At 36.2% G+C, this 22534-nt stretch overlaps 1 protein-coding gene across 2 annotated transcripts in view; it reads right to left on the bottom strand.

Moving 5' to 3' along the window:
* Positions 1-22192, bottom strand: part of LOC131159279 (uncharacterized) — a 63771-nt gene extending 41579 nt beyond the window's left edge. Inside the window, exons 1-2 of one of the 2 annotated variants that reach the window (XM_058114033.1) lie at positions 22032-22192; positions 15180-15252 (exon numbers count right to left, since the gene is read on the bottom strand). In XM_058114033.1, the coding sequence (XP_057970016.1) occupies positions 15180-15252; positions 22032-22132 (174 nt within the window). In that variant the 5' untranslated portion in view covers positions 22133-22192. The remainder of the gene's footprint in view (positions 1-15179; positions 15253-22031) is intronic. The other variant, XM_058114034.1, reaches the window with a different exon arrangement.
* Positions 22193-22534: the final 342 nt, after the last annotated feature.

Here is a 22534-nt window from a genome sequence, read left to right as displayed (position 1 = left end):
GACAGAGTTTGATGAGGAGGTGTTCCTCTGCTGCATTTTTTCTGTCATTATTAATGGGGAAAGTAAGTCACCGTTTAGAGCTTAGCGATGGGGTTAGACAAGGGGATCCTCTTTCTTCTTTTTCATTTGTACTTATTGTAGATATCTTGAACAGATTGGTTCATATGCCGATAAGAATAGGGCTAATATGATGCAAACTTCTGTAGCATTAGAACAAGAATTTCACAAATAAAGAGATGCAACCTTCTCTGAGCCATAAACTAATAAGGAGATGGTTGCTGTTAATTTCAGTTCAGCAAATAAGACAATTTCTAGGCACAACAGCAACTTAATCCTCAAATCAGTGCCCGTTTTAGCACTGTTTCAGAACTGTAAAGCAGCTTTCTGCTAGCCCCTTGCACCCCTAGCAGCGATGGAGGGATTGGTAGGCACCACGGGGTCAACTCCTCAAAACCAAAGCCTCCAAATCTTCAAACCCTTGCTAGTTTTGAGCTATGCTCTGGAGGAGAATTCTTCTCAAAGATAAAATGTCAAAACACCTCCAAGAGAAGTGGCTGAAGACTCCTATTTATACTAGGCTTGAAGCTTCCAAGAGAAATCAACTCTGTTGACCTTATAGGTCGCACCCAGTTTTGAAAATGACAAATACTGATATTTGATGATTGTCAAGTGTTTGTACAGGCTCAAATAAATATCCCAAGGAAGGACACTTGAAGAAACATGAAGACCCCGAAGACTTGTAATTTGTAATTGTAAATTTAATGTCTGTAGTATGGGTCTGTAATAGTAACCTAGGATGTGGTTTGTATGTTTCTTACCTGCACATCATGCATACAGGATATATCGTAAGTTCAATTAGACAATAGCAAGACCCTAGGCTCCAACACTCACACACATAATATATAATATATAAGTGTGTTGAAATTGTGCTCTAGTTGAACAAATCTAAGCATTTTGTGAGAGTTCGGGCGACCGAACCCTTGGAGTACAAAACTCCTCGAGCGCCCGAATGGTGACAAGTCAACATATTGACTAGGCTCTCGGGCGACCGACCCTTAAATGCACATACTGTCTCCGGGCGCCCGAACACCTTGAAAGGGACTATTCACCAACTCGGGCGACCGATTCTTTTAGTTCAAAACGAACCCCGCGCGACCGAACACATGTGTTCGGGCCACCGAATGTTAGACCGGGCACCCGAAGTCACAAAACTTTGCTACTGACTTTGATTCGGGGTGCCAAAGATCTATCCAAGTGACCGAAATTCATTAACCACCTTTTCAGCATGTGTCTTGCCGAGCGACTGAACTTGAATTCAGCCACACGAACCCCAGCCGGTTAAAATTATTTTAACCGCGGTAAAACTGGGTTAAGTCGGGCTAATTGGATTTTAATCTTTTGAGACCTTTTTAATTATTCCCATTATATCCCAAACGGTTATATCTTTACCCCTGACTATAAATATGAGTCCATTTGCATGATTAGGTATAGATTAGCAAATAGATTAGCCAAAATATCTTCTCTATTGAAAATACATCTTTTGGCCAAATACTCTCAAATTTCCGTTCGTTTGATATTTTCTGAGATTGTGTGAACATTTCTAGATTGCTATAGCTTGCTAGAAACTCCCATTTGAGTGATTGATTGCCATATTTCTTTTGGTGAGTTTTAGCTTAGGTTTATCCCACAAATTTGCTCATTATAAATCTTGTGTGGGGATAAACCAAGTAAGCTTAGGATATTTGCATATTTTTTGCAAGTATCCAATAGCTTGATTTTTGGTGTGCAAAGATTTCTCAAACAAGCACTTATTTTCAAACTAATGTTGTGCATCTTTCATTGAGGAAAACTCTTTTTGAACTAGTTTGATTATCTGATTTGAATACTTGGAATACTGATGCGCTATTGAAATACTTGTTTTTATTCCAAGTTACTGCTTGTGTTGAATACTCTTGAGCATCATACTGATTATACTGTGTTGAGTATTGATTGAACAAAACTTGCATCACTGAGCTTACACTATATCCATGCTATTGATGTGTGTGTGATTGTGCGTATTTGGGTACATTTCTGCTTTACTTGAGAGCACTATTTTTGTATCATTTGATTGTAAAATCTGAGTGATTCCAGGCGTGGCCTGAGGGGGCGATAATCCAGCCCCGTAAGAATTGTATGTAAGGGTTGAGGTCAGCCCTATGCTAATTGACCTGATTTCTATACACCCGTTTAAGTAAGCAAGTTATAGTGATAATCTTTGTGCTTGTTAGCCAAGGTAGGGACGTAGGCAATTGGCCGAAGCTCGATAACATTTCTGCGTGTCACCCTTACTTTACTGCTTTCCGGTGCATGTGTTTGATTAAATTGCTTTATTTACTTTCTGGTATACATTTACATTACTTGCACTAGATTGACCATAGGATTGTGAATATATTAGTGTTAGGAGATTGACGTAGGGCTTAAATTTTAAAAATACCAATTCCTCCCTTCTTGGGATCACGGTAAAGCTAACAAACTCCTATTTTGCACATAACCCCCTCAAAAACCACTTATCTTATAAAGCCCACCAAAAATAACTACAATCACAAAGATACCCCCTGAATATTACAAAATGACCCCCAAAGGTAATTTGACAAAAATAAACCCCCAAAAATTCAGAAATTACAAAAATACCCCTAGCACCCATAAATAGCAATGCTTGATATAAGCAGAAAATTAAATAAAGGCTAATGATTGCATTATTTCTTCCCTTCTTAGAAAAGACTCACCCCCATTCGAGTTGTCATCTTGGCTGTCTGGCACATGTCAGGGTCAATCTTCATGAATTCCTCCTCGCTAATCCATGAATTCTCATATCCAAGTCTGCCAATCCATTTAACCAAGAATCTGAAATAAATTCCAACCCTAGACTTCACCTGTCGCACATGTATGACAGCCTCAATTGTTTCTGCCTTGCTAGAAGTGACTTTGGCAGAGTTTTTGCACTCAACACTTTGTATATCACCATGGAATGGGTACAAATCCGCCACATTAAAGATTAGTGATATATCCAAACCATGAGGGAATTCAACTTCATTGGCATTTTCACCAAATTTGTGCTCCAATCTTCAACCTTTCAACTTATGGTAAGCACAAAAATCTCTATTTCTATAGGAAAACCATCACCCAGTCACCAACCTAATACTCCTTGAACTGCCTGCCTATGTGATTAACAGCTTCCTAAAAGAGTTGGTTCACAAATCTTGGCATCATTTAGCATATGCTCCCATTTGACTATCTAAGACTTTTGATGGTCAGGCTTTCCTTTCCAAATGACTAGAAATCTGAAGTGATTATTATTTTTTTCTTTTAGTTTCCTGCACCTCAATTGTCCTTTTCACCACGTCTTCTCCTTTGCAGGTAACCAGTTTTAAAATTTTCCTAGTTTGAAATGCATCACTATGACTGACTGCAGTTCATAGCCTAGCTGTCCACACACATTCTCGAAGTTCTATCCTTCTTAGGAGTGAGTAAAGCTGGTACAGCACAAGGACATAGGCTTTCTTGAATAAATCCCTTTCTAAGTTCCCTAACCTGCTTTTGAAGCTCTTCATGCTCCTCCGAGCTCATTCTATAATGCAGAAAATTAGGTAATGTAGCACCTGGTAAAAGATCAATTTGATGTTGTATATTCCTCACAGTGGGGAGTCCGTCAAGTAACTCATCCAATATCACATGTTTGAACTCATTATGCATCTCTTTGACAGCATTGGGAACTCCAACTGCAGCTTACCTTCCTTTTGAAAGAGGATGTAAATCAGCCCACTGTAATCACTTTCTTGAGTAAAATCCCTTTTATTTAGGAGAGAAAGAGAACAATCATTTTCTTGCCTCTTAACATTATCATCCTTTATTGGTTTCTGCATAAGCTTCCTCTTCCCCCCCCCCCCCCCCAATGTTTAAAAATAAATAAATAAATATTCTTGATACCATCATGGATTGTGTGCCCCTGCCATAATGGCAAGGCCGCCCAAGAAGAATATGGCATGTGTGATAACCATACCCTTTACGCCATGGTAAATTTAAACTACTTTGATAAATTAGTGTGACTTGCTTTGTTTTGCAATAATCAAGTTCATACTAGCCATGTTATTCATTTATTTGAGTTGTGTTAATGAATAAGACTAATAAGTCAAATTCCATTTGACTTATTAGTGGTGGGAGGGGCTTAGATGAAAGCAAATTATGAGGGTCAAGCTAAAACGTAAATAGCATAAGAGTGGGGGCAGAGAGAGAGAATTCAAAAAAAAAAAAAAAATTATGGGGCATGCTGAAACCAGGTGTAACACCAGGCAGCACTACAAACCAGCAGCAGCCACCTGGCAGTTCTGAAAAAACCAGAAGCAGACACCTAATACACAGATGTCAGCACTGCAGGACCCCTGTTGCCACCAGCTGCTATGGTACTGCCATATGTCCAGCTGCTTTATTGACTATTCCAAGCCTGCCGAGCAGACTGAACATACGCCAGAAGCCTACATGGGCAATCAGAGGAGAACACATTGGACGATGCGCCATAAAGAATACCACAAACTCTTGCTGAAAACCCTAGTTCTAGAGAGAGAGGGGGGGAGAGAAAGAGAAAGATAACTCTGCAGAAAATCAGGGAAATTCAGAGAAAATCAAGAGAAAATACAGGAAATTCAGAGGGAAACTTAGACTAAGTTGAAGAAGCTGAAAATCAAGGTAGGTGTTCTTAATTTTCGTTTATCCACCTAGGGATTTTTGTTATCCAAAGGAAACAAGGGTAGAAACTTGCATAAAGTTGAACCTAATAAGGAAGATTTAAGCTTTCTATCTCTAATTGCTTGATATGGCTGCATAACGCATATATGTTTTCTTGGTTATCATAGTTGCATATCTTGTTTAGTTGGGAAATTTTCATGTGATAGATATCCATCTGATGTAGGATGGTTCTAAGTAGCCCTAGTCCTACGGTTGACCCTCTTTGTAGCACACACACAATATCACAATCTATGGGAAGAATTGAATTAAACAAGCATGAACATCACAAACATATTCTAATGATCACAAGTTGTTGAGATTTTGAAAGCGTATATGATTTGGTTTAAAAGCCCTTAGTTGATCATTTCAAGTAATCAAGTTCACTTTAAAAGATGTCATATTAGAAGTCTTAGATCACAAGTCCTAGCATACAAATCAAATATCCCTAAGCACGGAACTAGCAAGCATGTTCAAGTTGAAAATCTAGGAAGAGTCAAAGAAAATGAACAAGGTTTTTCAATCGAGGATTCGGGTAGAGTTCCAATGCTTACAAGGTACTTTTAGGGGCTTTTTTAGATGGTCACAAACAAGGAATTGAAACGAGCTTACCAAAAGGTTCAGAATGTCAACACCAAGGCACACAAGTACTCGATCGCACCATGAACAAGCTTGTTGATCCTTAGGAATCTAGAGACAAGAATGAAGCTTGAGGAAGGTTGTGGCTGTGAGCTATGAAAGATGAGTGTGTGCATAGTGTTGATGATGAAAGAAAAAATAAAAAAAGAAAAATAAATAAAGCAAAAAAGTTAAGATCACAAAATAAAACTAGACAAAATTAACCAAGGAAACCCCTTTTCAAACCCTTTCGATCATAATTTACGAGCTCTACAGTAATAAGGGGTTTTTGCAAATGTGCTCACTATTTTACAATTGTTTGAGAGGGCTTCTTAAAAGTAAATTTGCGTAGGAGCCAGCTTTCTTCTATATATTAATGAATTTTCTTTTTCTATCCAAAAAAATATATAAATAAAGTGGGTCAGCTTGTATTAATTTGAGTGATTCAAGATCTGCTGTTTGGGTAGCTGGGTATGGTATTCCAGTTTGGCCAAAAACTTATCTACGACTGCTTTTGGGTGGTAACCCTAGATCCGTTGGGTTTGGGGATTTTGTAGTGGAGAAGGTGTCTAAGAGGCTAAATGGTTGGAAGGGTGCTTTATTATCCCTACGTGAAACTGTGAGAGGATCACCCTTATTCAGACTTATCTTTCTAGCATTCCTCCCGAATCCCAATTACTTGTCTATTTTTTAAAAATTCCTGCATGAGTAGCTAGAAATGGAGAGAGTTATGAGAGATTTTCTCTGCTCTGGAGTGAGGGAGAATAGGGATCATTTGGTTAATAGGGGGATTGTTTGTAGGTCGAAAAAGGGGGTTTGGGTCTCGGGAAGTTGTAGTCTAAACATTGCTCTAATGGATAAATGGCATTGGAAATTTCCATTAAGAGGAAATTTCACTTTGGCACACTGTTATTAAAGTAAATTTGGCATGCAATGTAACATTTGGGATGCCAATATGGGGCTAAAGGTTTCTTTTGGGAGCCCATGGAAGTGTATTTCTCATATTTACCCTCTCTTTATCCCTTTAACAAAATTTATTGTGGGTAGTGGGAAATGGGAATCTTATTCGATTTTTCACAGACATTTGGGTGGGTGATGCTGAGCTTTGCAATTCCTTTCCTTGTTTGGATCTATCATCCTCCTTGCATAATAGAATTATCTCTTCTTCTTTTTTTTCAATAGGGGATGAATTTTCTTGGGACTTTCATTTTGTTTGGAGCTCTCTTCTTTTTTGTGTTTGTTGGATTGGAGGGTAGCCGTCCTCCCATAATCATGGACTCTCGGTCATGGGTTCTTGATTCTTTGGGGAAGTACTCTTGCAGGTCTTTTTTTGAGTTTTTGATCCAAGAAGATCCGTCGTTTTCGTTTCATTGTTCTATTTGGAAGTCCAAAGTCCCCTCTAAGATTAAGGCTTTTAATTGATTAGTTGTCTTAATTTAATATATTTAACACTAACAATTGTTGCAGAGTAGGAACCCTATTAAATTAAGGCTTTGTTCTCTATGTTTTGAAGGTTCAGAATCTGCTTCTCACTTGTTTCTTCATTGTTAATTTTCTTGGAGGGTCCAGAACAAATTATTTGGAGTATTTGAAAGAGAGTTAGGTCTGTCAAGAGCCGGGGGAGGATCTGTTAACTATTTCTTTCAACGTTTTTGGATGAGATAGGGATGATTCCGCACTGTGGAGGTGCCAGTCTTTTGCTGTCTTGTGGGGTATTTGGTTCAAGAGGAATGCTAATAATGTCTCAGGGAAGAGGATGTCTTGCTCTATGCTATGAGGATTTCTTAAGATCCTGATTGTATTTTTCTCCTCTTCAATAAATTTTTTTCTTCTATCAAAAAGAAAGGAAAGCCAAAAATGAAAATCCCAAGAGAAAGAATTCGAATTTGATGAAATATTTTATGGTTAAAAAACAATGTCATTAAGAAGAGAAATAATTACAAGAAGAAGAGGACAAAACATTCTCCCTCTAACTCTTCTCAGAACCCCAAAATTTCACAACAAAAAATCATCGAAAATATATTCAGCTACCCAGTCCTCACCATAATAGGATAACAAAGAGTTCACAGCCATCCGACAAGAAGGAAAAAGATGAGATTATTCTCATTTTCCACATCGCACAGCACATAAACGTCTGGACTAAGAGCTTTATGAGTCCTACTGTATTAAGAACAAGAGTCCAGATGAAAGCTCAAATCTTAAAAGGAATTTTTGCTTTCCAAACAGCTCTGTTCAGACAGAAAGAGCTGGGATTTGAAGATTTCAAAAGATGATATAGAAAAGATTTTGAAGAGACAGACCCCAAAGAATCCCCAACCCACAACATAACAACTAACATTCCCACTCAAAGAGTAAGAAAAAAAGAATCCAGCACACCCAATAAAGAGATAAGGTTATCGATCTCTCTTTCATTGAGTGGTTCTCTTAATTAGCTAGCCTATTTTTTTTTATTTCTTTCATTTTTTTTTTTCCCTTGAGGATTTCTTGTCCTCTTTTATTTTGTATTTCTTCTCCTTTCTTAATATAATTTCTTTTCTTATCAAAATATAATAATTTATGGAATTAAATTGTAAAATTATTATTTTAAAAACTATAAAATATAATATAATAATATATATACTACTATAACCAAAAACTTATTTTAATAAATGACATCATTAAATTTTATAAATAAATATATCCATTGAATCATAAGATTTATAAATTTTTAATATAATTCATTGATTTAGATTTATAAATTATTAATATTAAAATACAAAAATTACATTATTAAAAATATTTATCTATATTGTATTGTATGGTTAGGTGTCATGGTAGAATTTGGTCCTTGGATTCGGGACTATACTAATCATCCCTACTTCATGTGTTTTTTCCTCTCTTATTGGGGTATATATGGGAAGCAAAAGTACAATCTAAGATAAAGGTGTTTGTATGTTTTCAGTCTTTAATGAGGAAGTGGTGCTGCCTTGGACAATTGACGCTTTTTTGCTGGTTCTGTACAGAGGTTTCAGCAGCAGTCAGAAAGAGATAATTTTGTGGAGGTCTGCTGTTTTTGCCTTTTTTTGGGCTTCATGGTTCGATAGGAATGCAAGGATTTTTAATGGCAGAACAACTCCTTCACATTTACTATGGGATGGAGTTCTCTTCCTTATTTTTTCTTTTGGGCTCATTCTTTTGGTTTTTTCAGTGAGTGTGATTCACTAGTCTCCAGAGGGAATGGAGAGGGGCCTTACTGTAACTGCATCTTGCATTTTTAGGAGGATATCTGATCCTCCATTCTTTGTATTTTATGTTCATAGAGTTCTTTTTCTATCATAAAAAAATAAAAAAATAAATAACAGTGTTTGTATGGCTACTGCCACTCAATAGAGATCACACGAACAATCTGTTGCAGAACAGGAAGTTTTCTAAAGATGTCTGCCAATATGTGTCTCATCTGTGGGAATAGTTTTAAGGACGCTTGTCATTTGTTTTGACATTGTTCATTTGCATGGGGCTTGTGGAATGCTCTTTTGTGAAGTGTGAATTTGTCCTAAGTCAGTGGAGAAGCTCTTGAATATACCTTTTACTAGTTTTGGGAAAGGTAAGGATGTCGAGAGGTTGTGGAGATGTGTTCTTTGTGCTGTGTAATGGGGAATTGAGCTAGTAAGGAATACTAAAATATTTTTCTGGTGAATGAGGCTTATTTGGGAAAGGGTACAGTAGCTAGCTTCTCTTCTGGCTTATAGTGCATGCTGTTTCAAGGTGTAGTTTTCAAGATGTCAAACCAAGATGGGTGGCTCTATTAAAGCCATGTCGTTTATTCTTCACAGTGTCCATGAGTAAGGACTTCTTGTTCTTCTTTATGGTGTTTGTTTCTCCTTCCTAATTTCAATAAAGCTCTTCTGTGAAAAGAAAATTATCTAAAAATCCAATAAATTAAATATATAAATTTATATACTTTAAATTTGAAATTACTATTTAATTACTATAAAATATAATTTAATAACAATTAATACTTTTTTTACAACAATTTATATATTATTAGCAGAAAAAATGAATTTATCATAAATTGCATAAATAAATTTTATGAATAAACATATTTACAAAATGAAATAATTATAAATTATTTTTATAAATTTTAATATAATTTGTATATTTTTTTAATCAAATTAATAGTATATTACTAAAACTAAACTATAATTTAATAAATTATATAATTAAATTTTTCAAAGGATTATATTTTAATTATATAATTAAATTCTATATGAAAAATATATTATATAATTAAATTTTATACAAAATACTATATATATTAAATTGTAAGAATAATAAATTGATATAGTTTTAATCAAATCAAATTGCACTTAGCAATAATCTATTCAAATGATTATTATTAATTTGTATTCATTTATGAGGCGCTAAGGCCATCACAATTTATTAAAGGATAAAATATGTGCCAATTTATTTAAAAATTCACTACTTATTATAAATGTGAGTAGTTAAATACAACTCATTTAACAAGTACAATGAGTATCTTCTTTTTGTATAGTACTTATAATTTCCGTAACTTATCCAATTCAGTATTTATTATCAGTACTTGTCAACCTTTCAACACATATTGATAGGTGGTTCTAACCAATCCCTATCAAAAGGGAGGTTTTACGCTCACTTGGGTTTTTAAGCAACACAATTCATCACCAAGACCCCACCCATTAGGGTTGCCACTTGGGAAAACAATAACATAAAATCCAACTAGGGCTCAAGTTGTCATAACTTATAAATAAAAAAATTCTAAGTTTTTCTAATTGACAAGTGGTTCTAAACAATCCCTATAAAAAGGTGGGGGTTAGTTTCACTTGGATTTTTAAGCAATCCAATTCATCACCACTAACCCACCCCTTAGGGTTGCCACTTGGGGAAACAATAACATAGAATCTGTTAGAGGTTATTTTTGTCTTTTAGTATTATAATTATGAAGTGTGTTAGTATGTTAGTTAGTGAGAGTTAGTAAGGATATTATTGTCATTAGAATGTATTTAATTTGTATTATAAATAGAGGGAGAGGTCTATCTTCAAGTTAGGTTATTCATTTTAATCAAAATCTCAACACGGTATCAAAGTGCAATCCAACCTAAACCCTACTCCTCTCAGCCGTCTCCGAAAAAGCCATTGTCGTAGTTGTCCTTCTCAAATCCACCTCCACACCTCATTTTCCTTTGCCATGTTCTGAATCCTTCACCAGACAATAATCAAGCTGTTGGGCCAGTTTTTTGCTCAAAAATCCAACCTTTTTTGACCATGCACCCGCAGTACTCCATTAATCTCAGTTCGGGGTTTGTAAAGGCTTCTTTGTGAGTTTTTTGAATCAGTGGCAGCGTTTGTATGTCCAGTTGTGAGGCTGTGGCAGTGCTATATCCGTCGGTGAGTTGTTCACCTCATCCGTGGTTGTGTCGATGCTTCACATAGTTTGTGATTGTCCCAATTAGTTTTGATTTTTCTTCTTGTTTGACATTGGTGTGGCTGCTGATTTGTGAGTGCTAGAACGGAATCTATGAATCCAAAAAATTTTCTTCCTACATTGCCGCCACAGATAACGACTCAAAAGATGGATGGAAAGAACTATGTTCAATGGTCTAAAGCTGTTCGGGTTTATTTAGCAAGATTAGGAAAATCCACATATGTGTATGCATCTAGATGCGTGCAAAGAGATTTGGGATTATGTCAAACTTCTACACTCTAATAACCTTGCACGTATGTATGATTATCCCAAGAGTACTTTTAGTTACAACAAGGAGATAGGAGTATTGCATATTATTTTGGAGAAATGAAGCATATTCATGAGGAGCTTAATGTCATGCAACCTATAACTGCCGACATTCGTGAGATGAGGAAGCTGAGGGAGCATATGACAATCCTTTCCAAATTCATTGTCGCCTTGGTCATCCTTCACTGAAAAGTCAAAATGTCTTGTTCCTAGTTTGAGTTCTGTGCCAAGTCTTGATTGTGAGTCTTGTCAATTGGGAAAGCACCATCATGTCCATTTCGCTTACCGAATCAATAAATGGGCTGCAAGCCCTTTTATGTTATTACCGAATCAATAAATGGGCTGCAAGCCCTTTTATGTTAGTTCATTTTGATGTTTGAGGTCCTAGTAGAGTTGTGTCCAAGTTGGCTTTCCAGTACTTTGTAACCTTTGTGGATTGATCATTCAAGAATGACTTGGTTATATTTAATAAAAGATCATTCTGATTTATTTCATCTATTTTTAGCCTTTTGTTCTGAAATAAAGACTCAATTTGGTTTGCCAGTTCTAATTCTTCGAAGTGAGAATGCTAAAGAGTATTTCAGTGCACAATTCACTACTTATATAACTCAATTTGGCAATGTCCATCGATCATCTTGTGCCCACACTCCTCATATAATGGGGTTGCAGAGAGGAAAAAAAGACATTCTTGAAATCACTCGCACCTTACTTTATCAAATGCATGCACCTAAAGTGTTTTGGAGTGATGTTGTACTTACTGGTTACTGCTTTTTAGCTAATCAACAGGATGTCATCCTCTATTCTTAGTGGTAAAATTCCCTACTCCATTCTCTTTCCTAATTCACCTTTATTATCTCTCCCACCTCGTATATTTAGGTGTGTTTCCTCTACTCATCAACTAACTCCTAGGGTGGATAAGTTGGATCCTCATGCTATAAAATGTGTCTTTCTAAGCTAGTCAAATACTCAAAAGGGATATCATTGTTATAGTCCTCTATTGCATCGCTTCTTTGTTTCTGCCAATGTTACCTTCTTTGAGTCTACACCTTACTACACCTTGTCCCTGAGTGCTTCTGAGCTCAATAAATCCCTTCCTTTGCCTAATCTTCCAAATTCTAGTTTGTTGTCCTTGCCCAATCAACCATCTGAGTCTCCATCTAGTTCGAGTCGTTCGCATTGTCTTGATCATCCTAATTTTCAGGTGAATTCATGAAGGCGACTCCAAGGAAGAGAGTCCCCTTTAGCTTCTACTACCACACCTTTGGTTTCCTCGTCTGATGATCATACTCCCCATGATCTTGATCCTCCTATTGTTGTTCAGAAAGGTAAATGCACATGTACCCAACATCCCATTTCCAACTATGTTTGTTATGACTCCTTATCATCCTCCTACTATTGTTTTGTTACTGTTTTATCATTTACTATCCTTCCTAAATCTTTTTTGGAAGCCTTAGCCCATTTTCGGTGAAGAATGCTATGGTTGAAGAGATTAATGTTTTACATGACAATGGCACTTGGGACTTGGTACCTCTTCCTCCTAACAAGTTTGTGTTGGTTGTTGTTGTGTTTACACTATGAAAGTCAACCCTAATGATTTTGTGGCTCATCTAAAAGTCCGTTTTGTTGCTAAGGGATATACTAAGTGTATGGTATAGATTATTCTGATACTTTTTCTCCAATTGCCAAACTTACATTAGTACATCTGTTCGGCTCCTTGGCTACTACTGGTCACTAGCCTCAACATCAATTAGATGTGAAGAATGTCTTCTTGCATAGTGACCTTGAGGAGGAGGTTTATATGGAGCAACCACCTGGGTTTGTTGCTCAAGGGGAGTCAGGCTTACTGTGTCGGCTCAAGAAGGCTCTATATGACTTAAAATAGTCTCGTAGAACATGTTTTGGTCCTTTTAGTGTTGTAGTACTTGAGTTTAGTCTTCGACGGTGTGCAGTGGATCATTCTGTGTCGTTTTGTCATATTTCATCAGGTAGAATCCTTCTTATTGTTTCTGTGGATGATATTGCTATTACAGGTGATGTTGATAAAGGCATTCAAAGTCTCAAACTTTTTCTACAGACTAAGTTTCAAGCCAAAGATTTGGGACCGTGGAAATACATCTTGGCTATAGAAGTATCAAGATATCGTATGGAAACAGTTTTGTCACAGAGGAAGTATGTTCTTAATCTATTGAATTAAATTGGATTGTTGGGATTTAAACTGGTTGATACACCCATAGATCCTAACAAGAAGTTAGTGTCGGATATGGGTGATTTACCATCTAGTCCCGGACAATACCAGAGACTTGTTGGACAGTTGAATTACCTCACAGTCACTCGGTCGGATATATCAACAAGTGTTGTGAGTCAATTTATAGATTCTCTGAGGACAAGCATTGGGACGCAGTAATTTGCATCTTGAGATATTTCAAAGTTGCATCCAAGAGAGGTCTTTTATATCGGGATTAGGGTCACACTTATATCCATGGATATACAGATGCAGATTGGGCTGGGTTGCCTTCTGACCGGAGATCCCAACTAGGTACTATATCTTGGTTAGTGGCAATTTGGTTTCTTGGAACAATAAGAAACAAACTATGGTGGCAAGTCAAGTGCTGAATCAGAATACTGGTTGAAGAACATGTTGGGAGAATTGGGTATTTCTCATTCTCAGCCTATGAAGTTGATGTGTGACAATCAAGTTGCTCTTCATTTTGCCTCCAACCCGGTCTTTCATGAGTGGACGAAGCACATTGAAGATGATTGCCACTTTGTTCGGAAGAAACTTGCGCAGAAGCTCATTACTACCGCTTATGTGAAATCTGCTATGCAACTTGCTGATTTGTTTACCAAATCACGTGTTAAATTTCTTTGTAACAAGCTAGGATCATATGAAATTTATGCTCCAGCTTGAGGGGGAGTGTTAGAGGTTATTTATGTCTTTTGGTATTATTATTATCACCTGTGTTAGTATGTTAATTAGTGAGAGTTAGTAAGGGTATTATTGTGGAGAGAACTATTTCAAGTTAGGGCATTCATTTTAATCAAAATCTCAGCCGAATCCAACTAGGACTCAAGCTGTTAACTTATAAATTAAAAACAAATCTAATTTTTTTCTAATTGCTTAATTTCCAATCTAAAAACACACTCCGAACTGAATTCAAAGTAGAACTAGAAAATGGAGATCCTGAAATTTTTCAACACTTGGTTAAAACAGGAAACTTCTTAAGTAAGCAATTTTGAGTGAAGATTGCTTCATAAATTCTATACTAGACTACTCAAATCCAAAAAAAGCAAATTCGAAAACCAAATACCTATGAGGAATTGAGCAACATAACAGACAACTCTATTACTTAAATATTACCAACATATCCCTAATAAACTGACAAAAGAAGATTACTATTGAACAACTAAAAAAGGGCATCCCCAGACCACAAGGCTCTGTGCTTTGCAAGGGTAGGGGAACGGCTGTCACAGTGTACGCAGACTTATCCCTGCTTTTATGCGAAGAGACTGTTTACTTAGACTCAAACCCATGACAACCAGTCACAAAGAAGCAACCTTATCGTTTATCCAAGCGCCACCCTCTACTATTGAACAATTATATTATCAAAATGATGACTCAAGGCTCAAGCCCCTATCCTGAACAGTTTTCCTCTCAATCAAATTGCTTCTTGACAAGCATAAGGCCTACAATATTCACAACTGAATCATGATTAATATACAGATGTTCTGCCTCCCACACTTCCTGTACCATATGAATAGGACCAGTAGATGCAGCAGTGTAAATTTTAGCATCTTTTACAAAGCACATTAAATATAAAATCTGTTAGATAACTTAGATCCATGAGTACTCGTCACCAGACACGGCAACCAGATTATATTAACTGCAGAAAGCTAATCAGAGTGTGGATTCTTTCAAGAACATGGCATTTACAAAAATGTTATAAAATTCTAGTCATCTATATGTAAGCCAGTTCCTTTAATTGTTTCATTGCTTCATTACAACTCCAAAAATTTGCTCATAACAAAAAACTCTTAGCCAAATAGAGAAGGTAATTACCTTATGGGCGAGTGGAAGCTTTTTAAAAGACCTTTCATATCTTCTGACATCTTCTTCTGCAGCATCTGGGTAACTATATACAAGTCCATAGAAGATAAGAAAATATGATCAACAAGGAGTAAAAAGAAACAGTATACACACAATCACGCAGATGAAAAATAAAAGCATAAACCTCATTGTCCCCCTGCCCATGCATGATATAAAATTATTGAAGGGTACACTTGAAGCTTACAAATCAAATAAATATACAAGCAAATAGTGACAAAGCACATACATTGATTAAGGCGAACATATACAATCATGCAATAAAGCTGATGTCACTTCAAAACACAGATTAATCAAACAGCTGCACTGCATAAGTTGTCAAATCAAGATTTGAATCATGAATTGAAATCTTCATTCTAGGAATCATGAAATGAGAATCGAATTGAATCGTAAAGATTAGGTGGGTACAAATTTTCAAAATTGATTCCAAATGATATCCACATACGAAAATACATACACCAAACAAAATAGTAAAACACATTTAAATTTTAACAATAAAGAAAATCATATATCATGTGTATGCTTTCTCTAAACAATTAAAAAGAAAGGAGTCAAGAAAAAATGAAAAATTAACAAAAAACAAAACTTTATGTTGTTTAAGGAAAAGAAACAATAAAAAATAATAATAAACTACACTTTTGGTGTATCAAAAAAAAAAAAACATATTTCATGCATAATATAATTAAAAAGTAAAAAAAAATAACTTGAAAAAAACTGATAAATTTTTTAACAAGCAACTACAAACTCAAAAATGTGGTTTATATCTTAACAACACAGCAAATGTGAGTACCACCTTAGCCAATCGGTGTTCTTCCCCTCTTTCTCAATGGCAAAACGTCATACTCCTCCGAGAGCAAAGAACGGTTTTGTGAGGCAACAGAAGCCCTCAAGTTCTGTTTTCTCCTCTTTTTCAGCAAAGAACTGATGTAAAGAAGAAATGGAAGGCAGCCGTGTAAAAAAGCAATAACAAAAGTTGTTTCTAGAGGGCTTAAAACAGTTGAGACTTACTAGATTTAAGAGAATCAAGTCAATTGATTAATATCTATTCATTAGATTTGGGGGGAAAATCAATGGACTCAACAACTGTTGTTTTCTGATTCTCTAGCAAGAATCAAAATCGATTTGGTGTAATTAATACGAACCAAGATGATTCAAATCACAAATCGTAAGATTCTAATAACTATGCTCACTACAGCCACAAAGGATGCCATTCAAATGATCAAGCAAACAAATTAGTACCGCCCTTACATGACACCAACAAAATGATACATGAAATTAATTGTATAAAGCATAAACTAAATAATCACTGAGATAGTGCTCTCCTATGTCGTATGTTGAACCCAATGTACGTTGATGTACATCAATTATTCAATGAGTTAAAAGGAGAAGTTGAGCTCTCGCGATGGTCTTCTCTCTCGTGCATTCACCCTTTCTTCTATCTTCTCTCTCTCGTCTGTTATCATGTTATAAGTTAGGTGAGATGGCGGGGGTTCGCTCTATCTAGATCGAAGGGATGAGGTAGGGAAAACTGCATCTGTTTTTGTTCTAGAAAATAATCGGAGGTGCAGTTGAAGGTACGTCTTTCTTTTAGAGCAACTTTAAGGTTTTCTCAAGGGTTCTTGGCTCTTGCTAGTAGTTTAGGCAAAAGATTTCGAAGATTCAAGGTGGGCTATATTGATTATTGGATGGGATTCATGTGACCAAGGCTGGGAAATCGTGGAATCAAGACGTGGATGGAAGGAAAAGAAGTATTCCATCTTTGTTCCTGAAGGGCTAAAATAGGGAGGAGGTTTCGATTTGGGGATGCCTTTGTTGCTTTGAAGAGTTCTTGTCGGTCAAGCTCGAATGGAGCAAATAGCAAGAAGATCAACAGAAAGTGCTCATGCAGACAGGTCGTTGCTGGAAGCATAGGCTACGGTGGAGGTCTATTGGCTTCTAAGAACATGCAAGAGATGGTCTATGCTCATCGTGGGGGAAAGTTGCAAGAGCAGCTCATTCAATTAGCTTCTCAAGAACAACTGGCGGTCTTGAAGGCGACGTTGCCAGCTGGGCAGTTGAAAACAAAGGCAACTAAGGTTTCTCATGTGAATGACGAGAAGACGAAGATTGAGGCGGCTAGGGTTTCTAGCATGGAAGATGGGTTGATGAAGATAGAGTGGGTTGGGCTTGGCTTATTCTCAACTAACATTGATTTGGACTGGTCGTTCGAAAATATAAGATCCTATTGAACTCTCTGTTGGGCATATTGGTTAAGGAGGCCCAAAAGCAATTATTTGATTTAAAACATAGAGCTTAGGTAGTGGGAAGCTTCATCAAAAGAGCACATGGGCCACTTAACAGGGAAGGCCCAAATGTCTCTACAATCCCTTGGAAGGATATGGGGAGTTATCATCCTTCGAAGCAGCAACAAATCAAACAATGTCCATCTTCAAATGGTGTACAAGGTGATCCAATATGCTCTTCTTCTAAAAACATCTTTGATGGCCATGAAGAGGGATGCTCCAACAAAAATAAAGTGCAAGAGGCGATGGAAGGAGGAAGGACTAATACGTAGGTTGCTTGTCCTCAACCGGAGGATAATGCCATTAGGGGGATGCTCTATGAATGTAAGGGAGGAGTCTGGCTCTAAGAATCTTAATTTTGTGATTTTTAAAATTAAGATTTCATTTTTGGTTCAGTGGGAAATCAACTTGGAAAGGGAGTCTATTAGGATAATTTGAGGAGTAGTAAAGTGTATGCACATCATAAGGAAATACAAATGGATTCTGAAGGGAGGAAAATTATTGAAGATAAGCGAGAATAATCTAGTGATAAAACACATAAAATTATAAAAAAAAAAAGGGATTCCATAGGGGTCTTAAGTATACAGGAAGAGCCAATTGATGGAGAGAATTTTTTAGCAAGGAAAGTAAGAGATGGGAAGATATTTAGGATTAGGATGCATAGAGAGTGGTGATTTTGAAAACGTATATTATGGGGCCATATTCAAAAAAAGTGGGGATATTCCTCTGATTCTTCCATTGATTGTCTTGAGGATTTAACCTACGCGCCGCCTTCTTCATTAGAAGGTTTATAAGGTATTAATCTTCTTGAAAAGGAGGCCCCCAAAGATGTTATAAAGGTTAAGGATGGAATTCTGCCTACTCTAATTCAAGACAAAATTCCTAGAAGGAAATTGAAGCTTAAAGGTTGTTGAGTGATTTGGGCCTCATGTTGTCTAATCAAGGAGGTAATCAAGTCAAGCTTGATAGTGGCGAGTCCTGGTCAGAGGGAATTAATTAATTTGAACAGTTTGGTGAACTATGATGGTAAGGGTTTAAAGAGAGGATTTCTTGGCATTTTAGTAGTTGTAATGTGCCATTTTTGCTTTGGCTGTAGTTTTTTTTTTTTTTTTTCCTTTTTGAGTTTTTCTTTTCTTTTTTTTTTTTAGTATAGTTTTATCCTAGCTTTGATTGTACATTCTCTACCTTAATACATCTTCTTCTTTTTTTTATTTTTTTTTAAAGTATAAACTAACACTAACAAAATGATTTTAAAATGAAAGTAAAAATTGACATCCTAACAATGCAAGTTTGGGATTTGAGGGTCGATCACTTCACACAAAAAAATAGAAAGCTAGGGGGTTAGGACCATAAACAAACCACCTCCTAGATTTGTTCGCCAAGCCATACGAAAAAAAAATAAAAAAATAGACCTCAATGCAACCTTGCTAGAAGCTAAATCAATGACTAGCCACACTCCGGCAGTCCTTCACTAAAATACTGAAATTTTAAAGCAACACAACAATATACTACATCTACTCCACCACATAATTAATGATAAACCAGGCATTGACTATGCATTAACAACTCTCCTCTCACTACCCGATTACCCTAATCAATGCTCCACGTATCTGGGCCTTCTGTTGAACAATTTGAATTTCGAAGTCCCTCCTAAACCACTATCCCAACCCATTCACCTCACCCTAGACACCCCCCTCGCCCCAAAAAAAAAATTAAATTAAATTAACATTTGTGGCATACTACCACTTCCTAATCCATAGAAAGTATACCTTTCTATAAAAGAAACAACACAAAAACAAACTGTAAAATTGAAGCTCTAAATAGTGCACCCCTACTGATTTTCATTCACTTAAAAGTTCTCCAAACTATCACCTTCAAGCAAAACTTGACTTTGCAGCAGATTGGACATGTTAGCAAATAGGATAGAGATGTATCAGCCCACCAGCACATCTTATTTCGAACAGCCTCCATCCTCCTCAATGAAATAGCTTGATAAAAAGTCATCACCATAACGGTCATTAGTTAAAGTGCCCTTCACATGAGAGATCCTATATTTTCCTAATTCCAATTTCTTAGTCCAGGATCCAAACAGTGGAATGAAGAGGAGAAATTTCCAAAACTCTTAAGCTGTCATCCTAACAACCCAAAATCCAATCGACATCTTTTCCAAAGAAAAAATAGTTGCATCTTTGTTATTCAAGAATGTGGCCTTCCTTGGTTCTTGTAGAGAAAAACTTGCTGTAGTGAGCTAGGGCCTGAAACTGCTATATTATACAAACTCACAAAGCACAATGTGTAAAGGTTTAAGAGGAGCATGAAAAGAGACTATTCATCATCCACAGTGTACAGAGCATAAGAGGTCTAAAGCAGATATTGAAAAGTCTTTCCATTTCTCCTTTTGTCATTTCCCCCCTTTAGAAAGAAGGTGGGTTAGGCAGGTTTAGGAGACCTGATTGTCAGTAAAAAAAAAAAAAGGAAAATTACATAAACCCTCCCTATGGTTTAATCAAAAAATAAAGAGCCACTATGTGGTTTTATTATGATCACTAAACTTCCCTTATTTTCAAAACCATGACAGTTATGGAAATCAATATGTGAGATCCAAGTGCTATTTTATGGACAAGTGCTATTTTATGGACAAATGCCCTTAAACAATAAGCACGTTTTTTTAAACCTCCAAAGAACCATACATCACAATTTTGTGTAAACTATATATTATATCACAATTCTTTAAATATTGGAGAGTATTTTTATGCATCACGAAATTGAACCTTGTAAATGCTAATTGATTGAGCATAAATGATGCAAAATTACAAACATGGAATTGCATATACGTACTTGTAATAACATAATTCTGCAATCAATTACATAATTGCGTACATATGATCTATATACTCACGTACATATGTAAGGGTTATTTTGTGGCGACCTCGTCGGAATATTGCTCACGACAACTAAATCTTGTCTTTCAACCCAAATTATAACATGCATATGTAATTAATAACATATTAATTACACACATTACATATGTATGTGTGTGTGTGTGTGTGTGTATAATTAAATAAATACCTCGAGAACAAGATCAAAGATACGTATATATCTCTATATATGTATATATATAGCCAGATATACACTTATGTACATAAAAATTTGTATAATTGTGTAATTACATACATATCTAACACATTTAGGTGTATTAATAGAGTTAACAGTTAACTCCAACAATCTGCTGCAGATTTGTAGAGCATACATTGATCTCTCTCCTTATGTGTATTTTAGGAGTTATGCTAGTAGTTAGGATCATGCTCATATTTCTTCATTGCTCTACGGCTTGGTGCTTATGGGAAAAAATGTTGAGTTTGTTGGGAGAGTGTTGGGTTATCCTCATTGTTTGGATGTTTTCATGTTGTTTGATTATAAAGGCATTGGGAGACAAAAGAATGTGAGCATTTTGTGCAATGTGCAGTTTTTTGCAGATATAGGGGTAATCTGGCTTGAGAGAAATGCCTAGATTTTTGGTGCTTCATCTATAGATTTGATTTCGGCAGGATTGTTCTTCGCTTCCATCTGGGTGCTCCCTACTGAGTGCTTTGGCAGCGTAGTTGTCTCTGATATCCAACATGATTTGTTGGCTCTATTAGCTTAACTTACTTTTTTTTTCTCTTTGCATTAGCTTCCTTTTGGTTTTTAATCTTTTGATTTGTTTTTCTAAGATTTTTCATCCTCTTCATACATCTTTCTTTCTTAATGAATTTATTTTTTATTGAATATATATATAGTTATTTGGTGTGTACAGTGTATATTATTTGCAGATAATACATAATTAATTAAATAAATAATTGCTTGAATTGTTGTGACACAATTTAAGAATCTACAGTTAGGCCAATGCTTTGGATCCACTCGTGTATTTGCTACACCATAACCACACTCACTTAACCAAGATTTGACCCCATCACCCCAAATTCTTTTTTTTTTTTTGTGAAAATGCCCTCAGCTAAGACCCTTCCTCCTATAAATGTTTATTGTGTGACACTGCACATGTTTTTTATCTGGTATGATATAAATTAATTAGAGAGAGAGAGAGAGAGAGAGAGAGAGAGAGAGAGACGTTTAACCAAGAACAAAGACAACCCAAACAAGTGTTTAGAGATACAGATGGTATTCTTCCAATGGTAGAAAATCAACAAGTCCAGTGCATCTCGGAACCCATTTCGAGCTAGCATAAAATAATGTCAAATTCAGAACGACGCCTCAATCAACTATCTGATAAAAAAACAAAAAACAAAAAACCAAAAAAGGCAGCGAGCAATGGTTTTGCGTTTCATCAATGTCAAAATAAATGATTTTACCAACAACAACAACAACAAAGAAAAAAAAAAAAAAAAGTGAGAAAGACAATGCAACAGCCTATGGCAATCAATGAGAATTTTGAGCAAACAAAATCAGCGGATCAATAAAGAAACAGAGTCAGTGTGTGGGAGCAGCCAGAAATGCGTCAGTCTGTGAGAGAAGTGAGGCGCCATACTTGAGGTAGGCGCTGATGATGCGCCTGAGAGATTGCACTTCGAGGGCTTCTTCCAGCTTCCTTTGACGACGTCGTTCCTCTTCCTCCTCCCGCGACATCATCCTGGCAAAGCTCAAAAGCACACGCCTGAGAGAGAGAGAAAGAGAGAGAGAGAGAGAGAGAGAGAGAGGTCAATTTATAAACCAACGTCTTGGGCTGGGCTTCGCTTCGCTTTTCGACATTGGGCTTGGCTTTTTTTTAGACGTTGATGTGTCCTGCCCACCCGTTTAAAGACTGGGCCGGGTTTCCCTTAAGAAGGGTGGACTATGAGGTCCATGACTCATGTTAAAGCTGAAGTAATATTTGGTTTACACTTAAATAAATACTTATTTTAAAAAGTAATTTTTAAAATTTTTTAAAAAAAAATTTAAATATTTTTGAAAAAAAAACTTATTTGAATGTCGCAACGTCCCGTAAAAGGGTCCGAAATGACGAGAAATAATAATATTGAAATGTCAATTGCA

Source organism: Malania oleifera, chromosome 7 (genome assembly GCF_029873635.1).
Source record: "Malania oleifera isolate guangnan ecotype guangnan chromosome 7, ASM2987363v1, whole genome shotgun sequence".
In the NCBI taxonomy this organism is placed as follows: domain Eukaryota; kingdom Viridiplantae; phylum Streptophyta; class Magnoliopsida; order Santalales; family Ximeniaceae; genus Malania; species Malania oleifera.
Note: the sequence above shows the minus strand (reverse complement) of the source record. Positions and strands in the feature narration are given on the sequence as shown.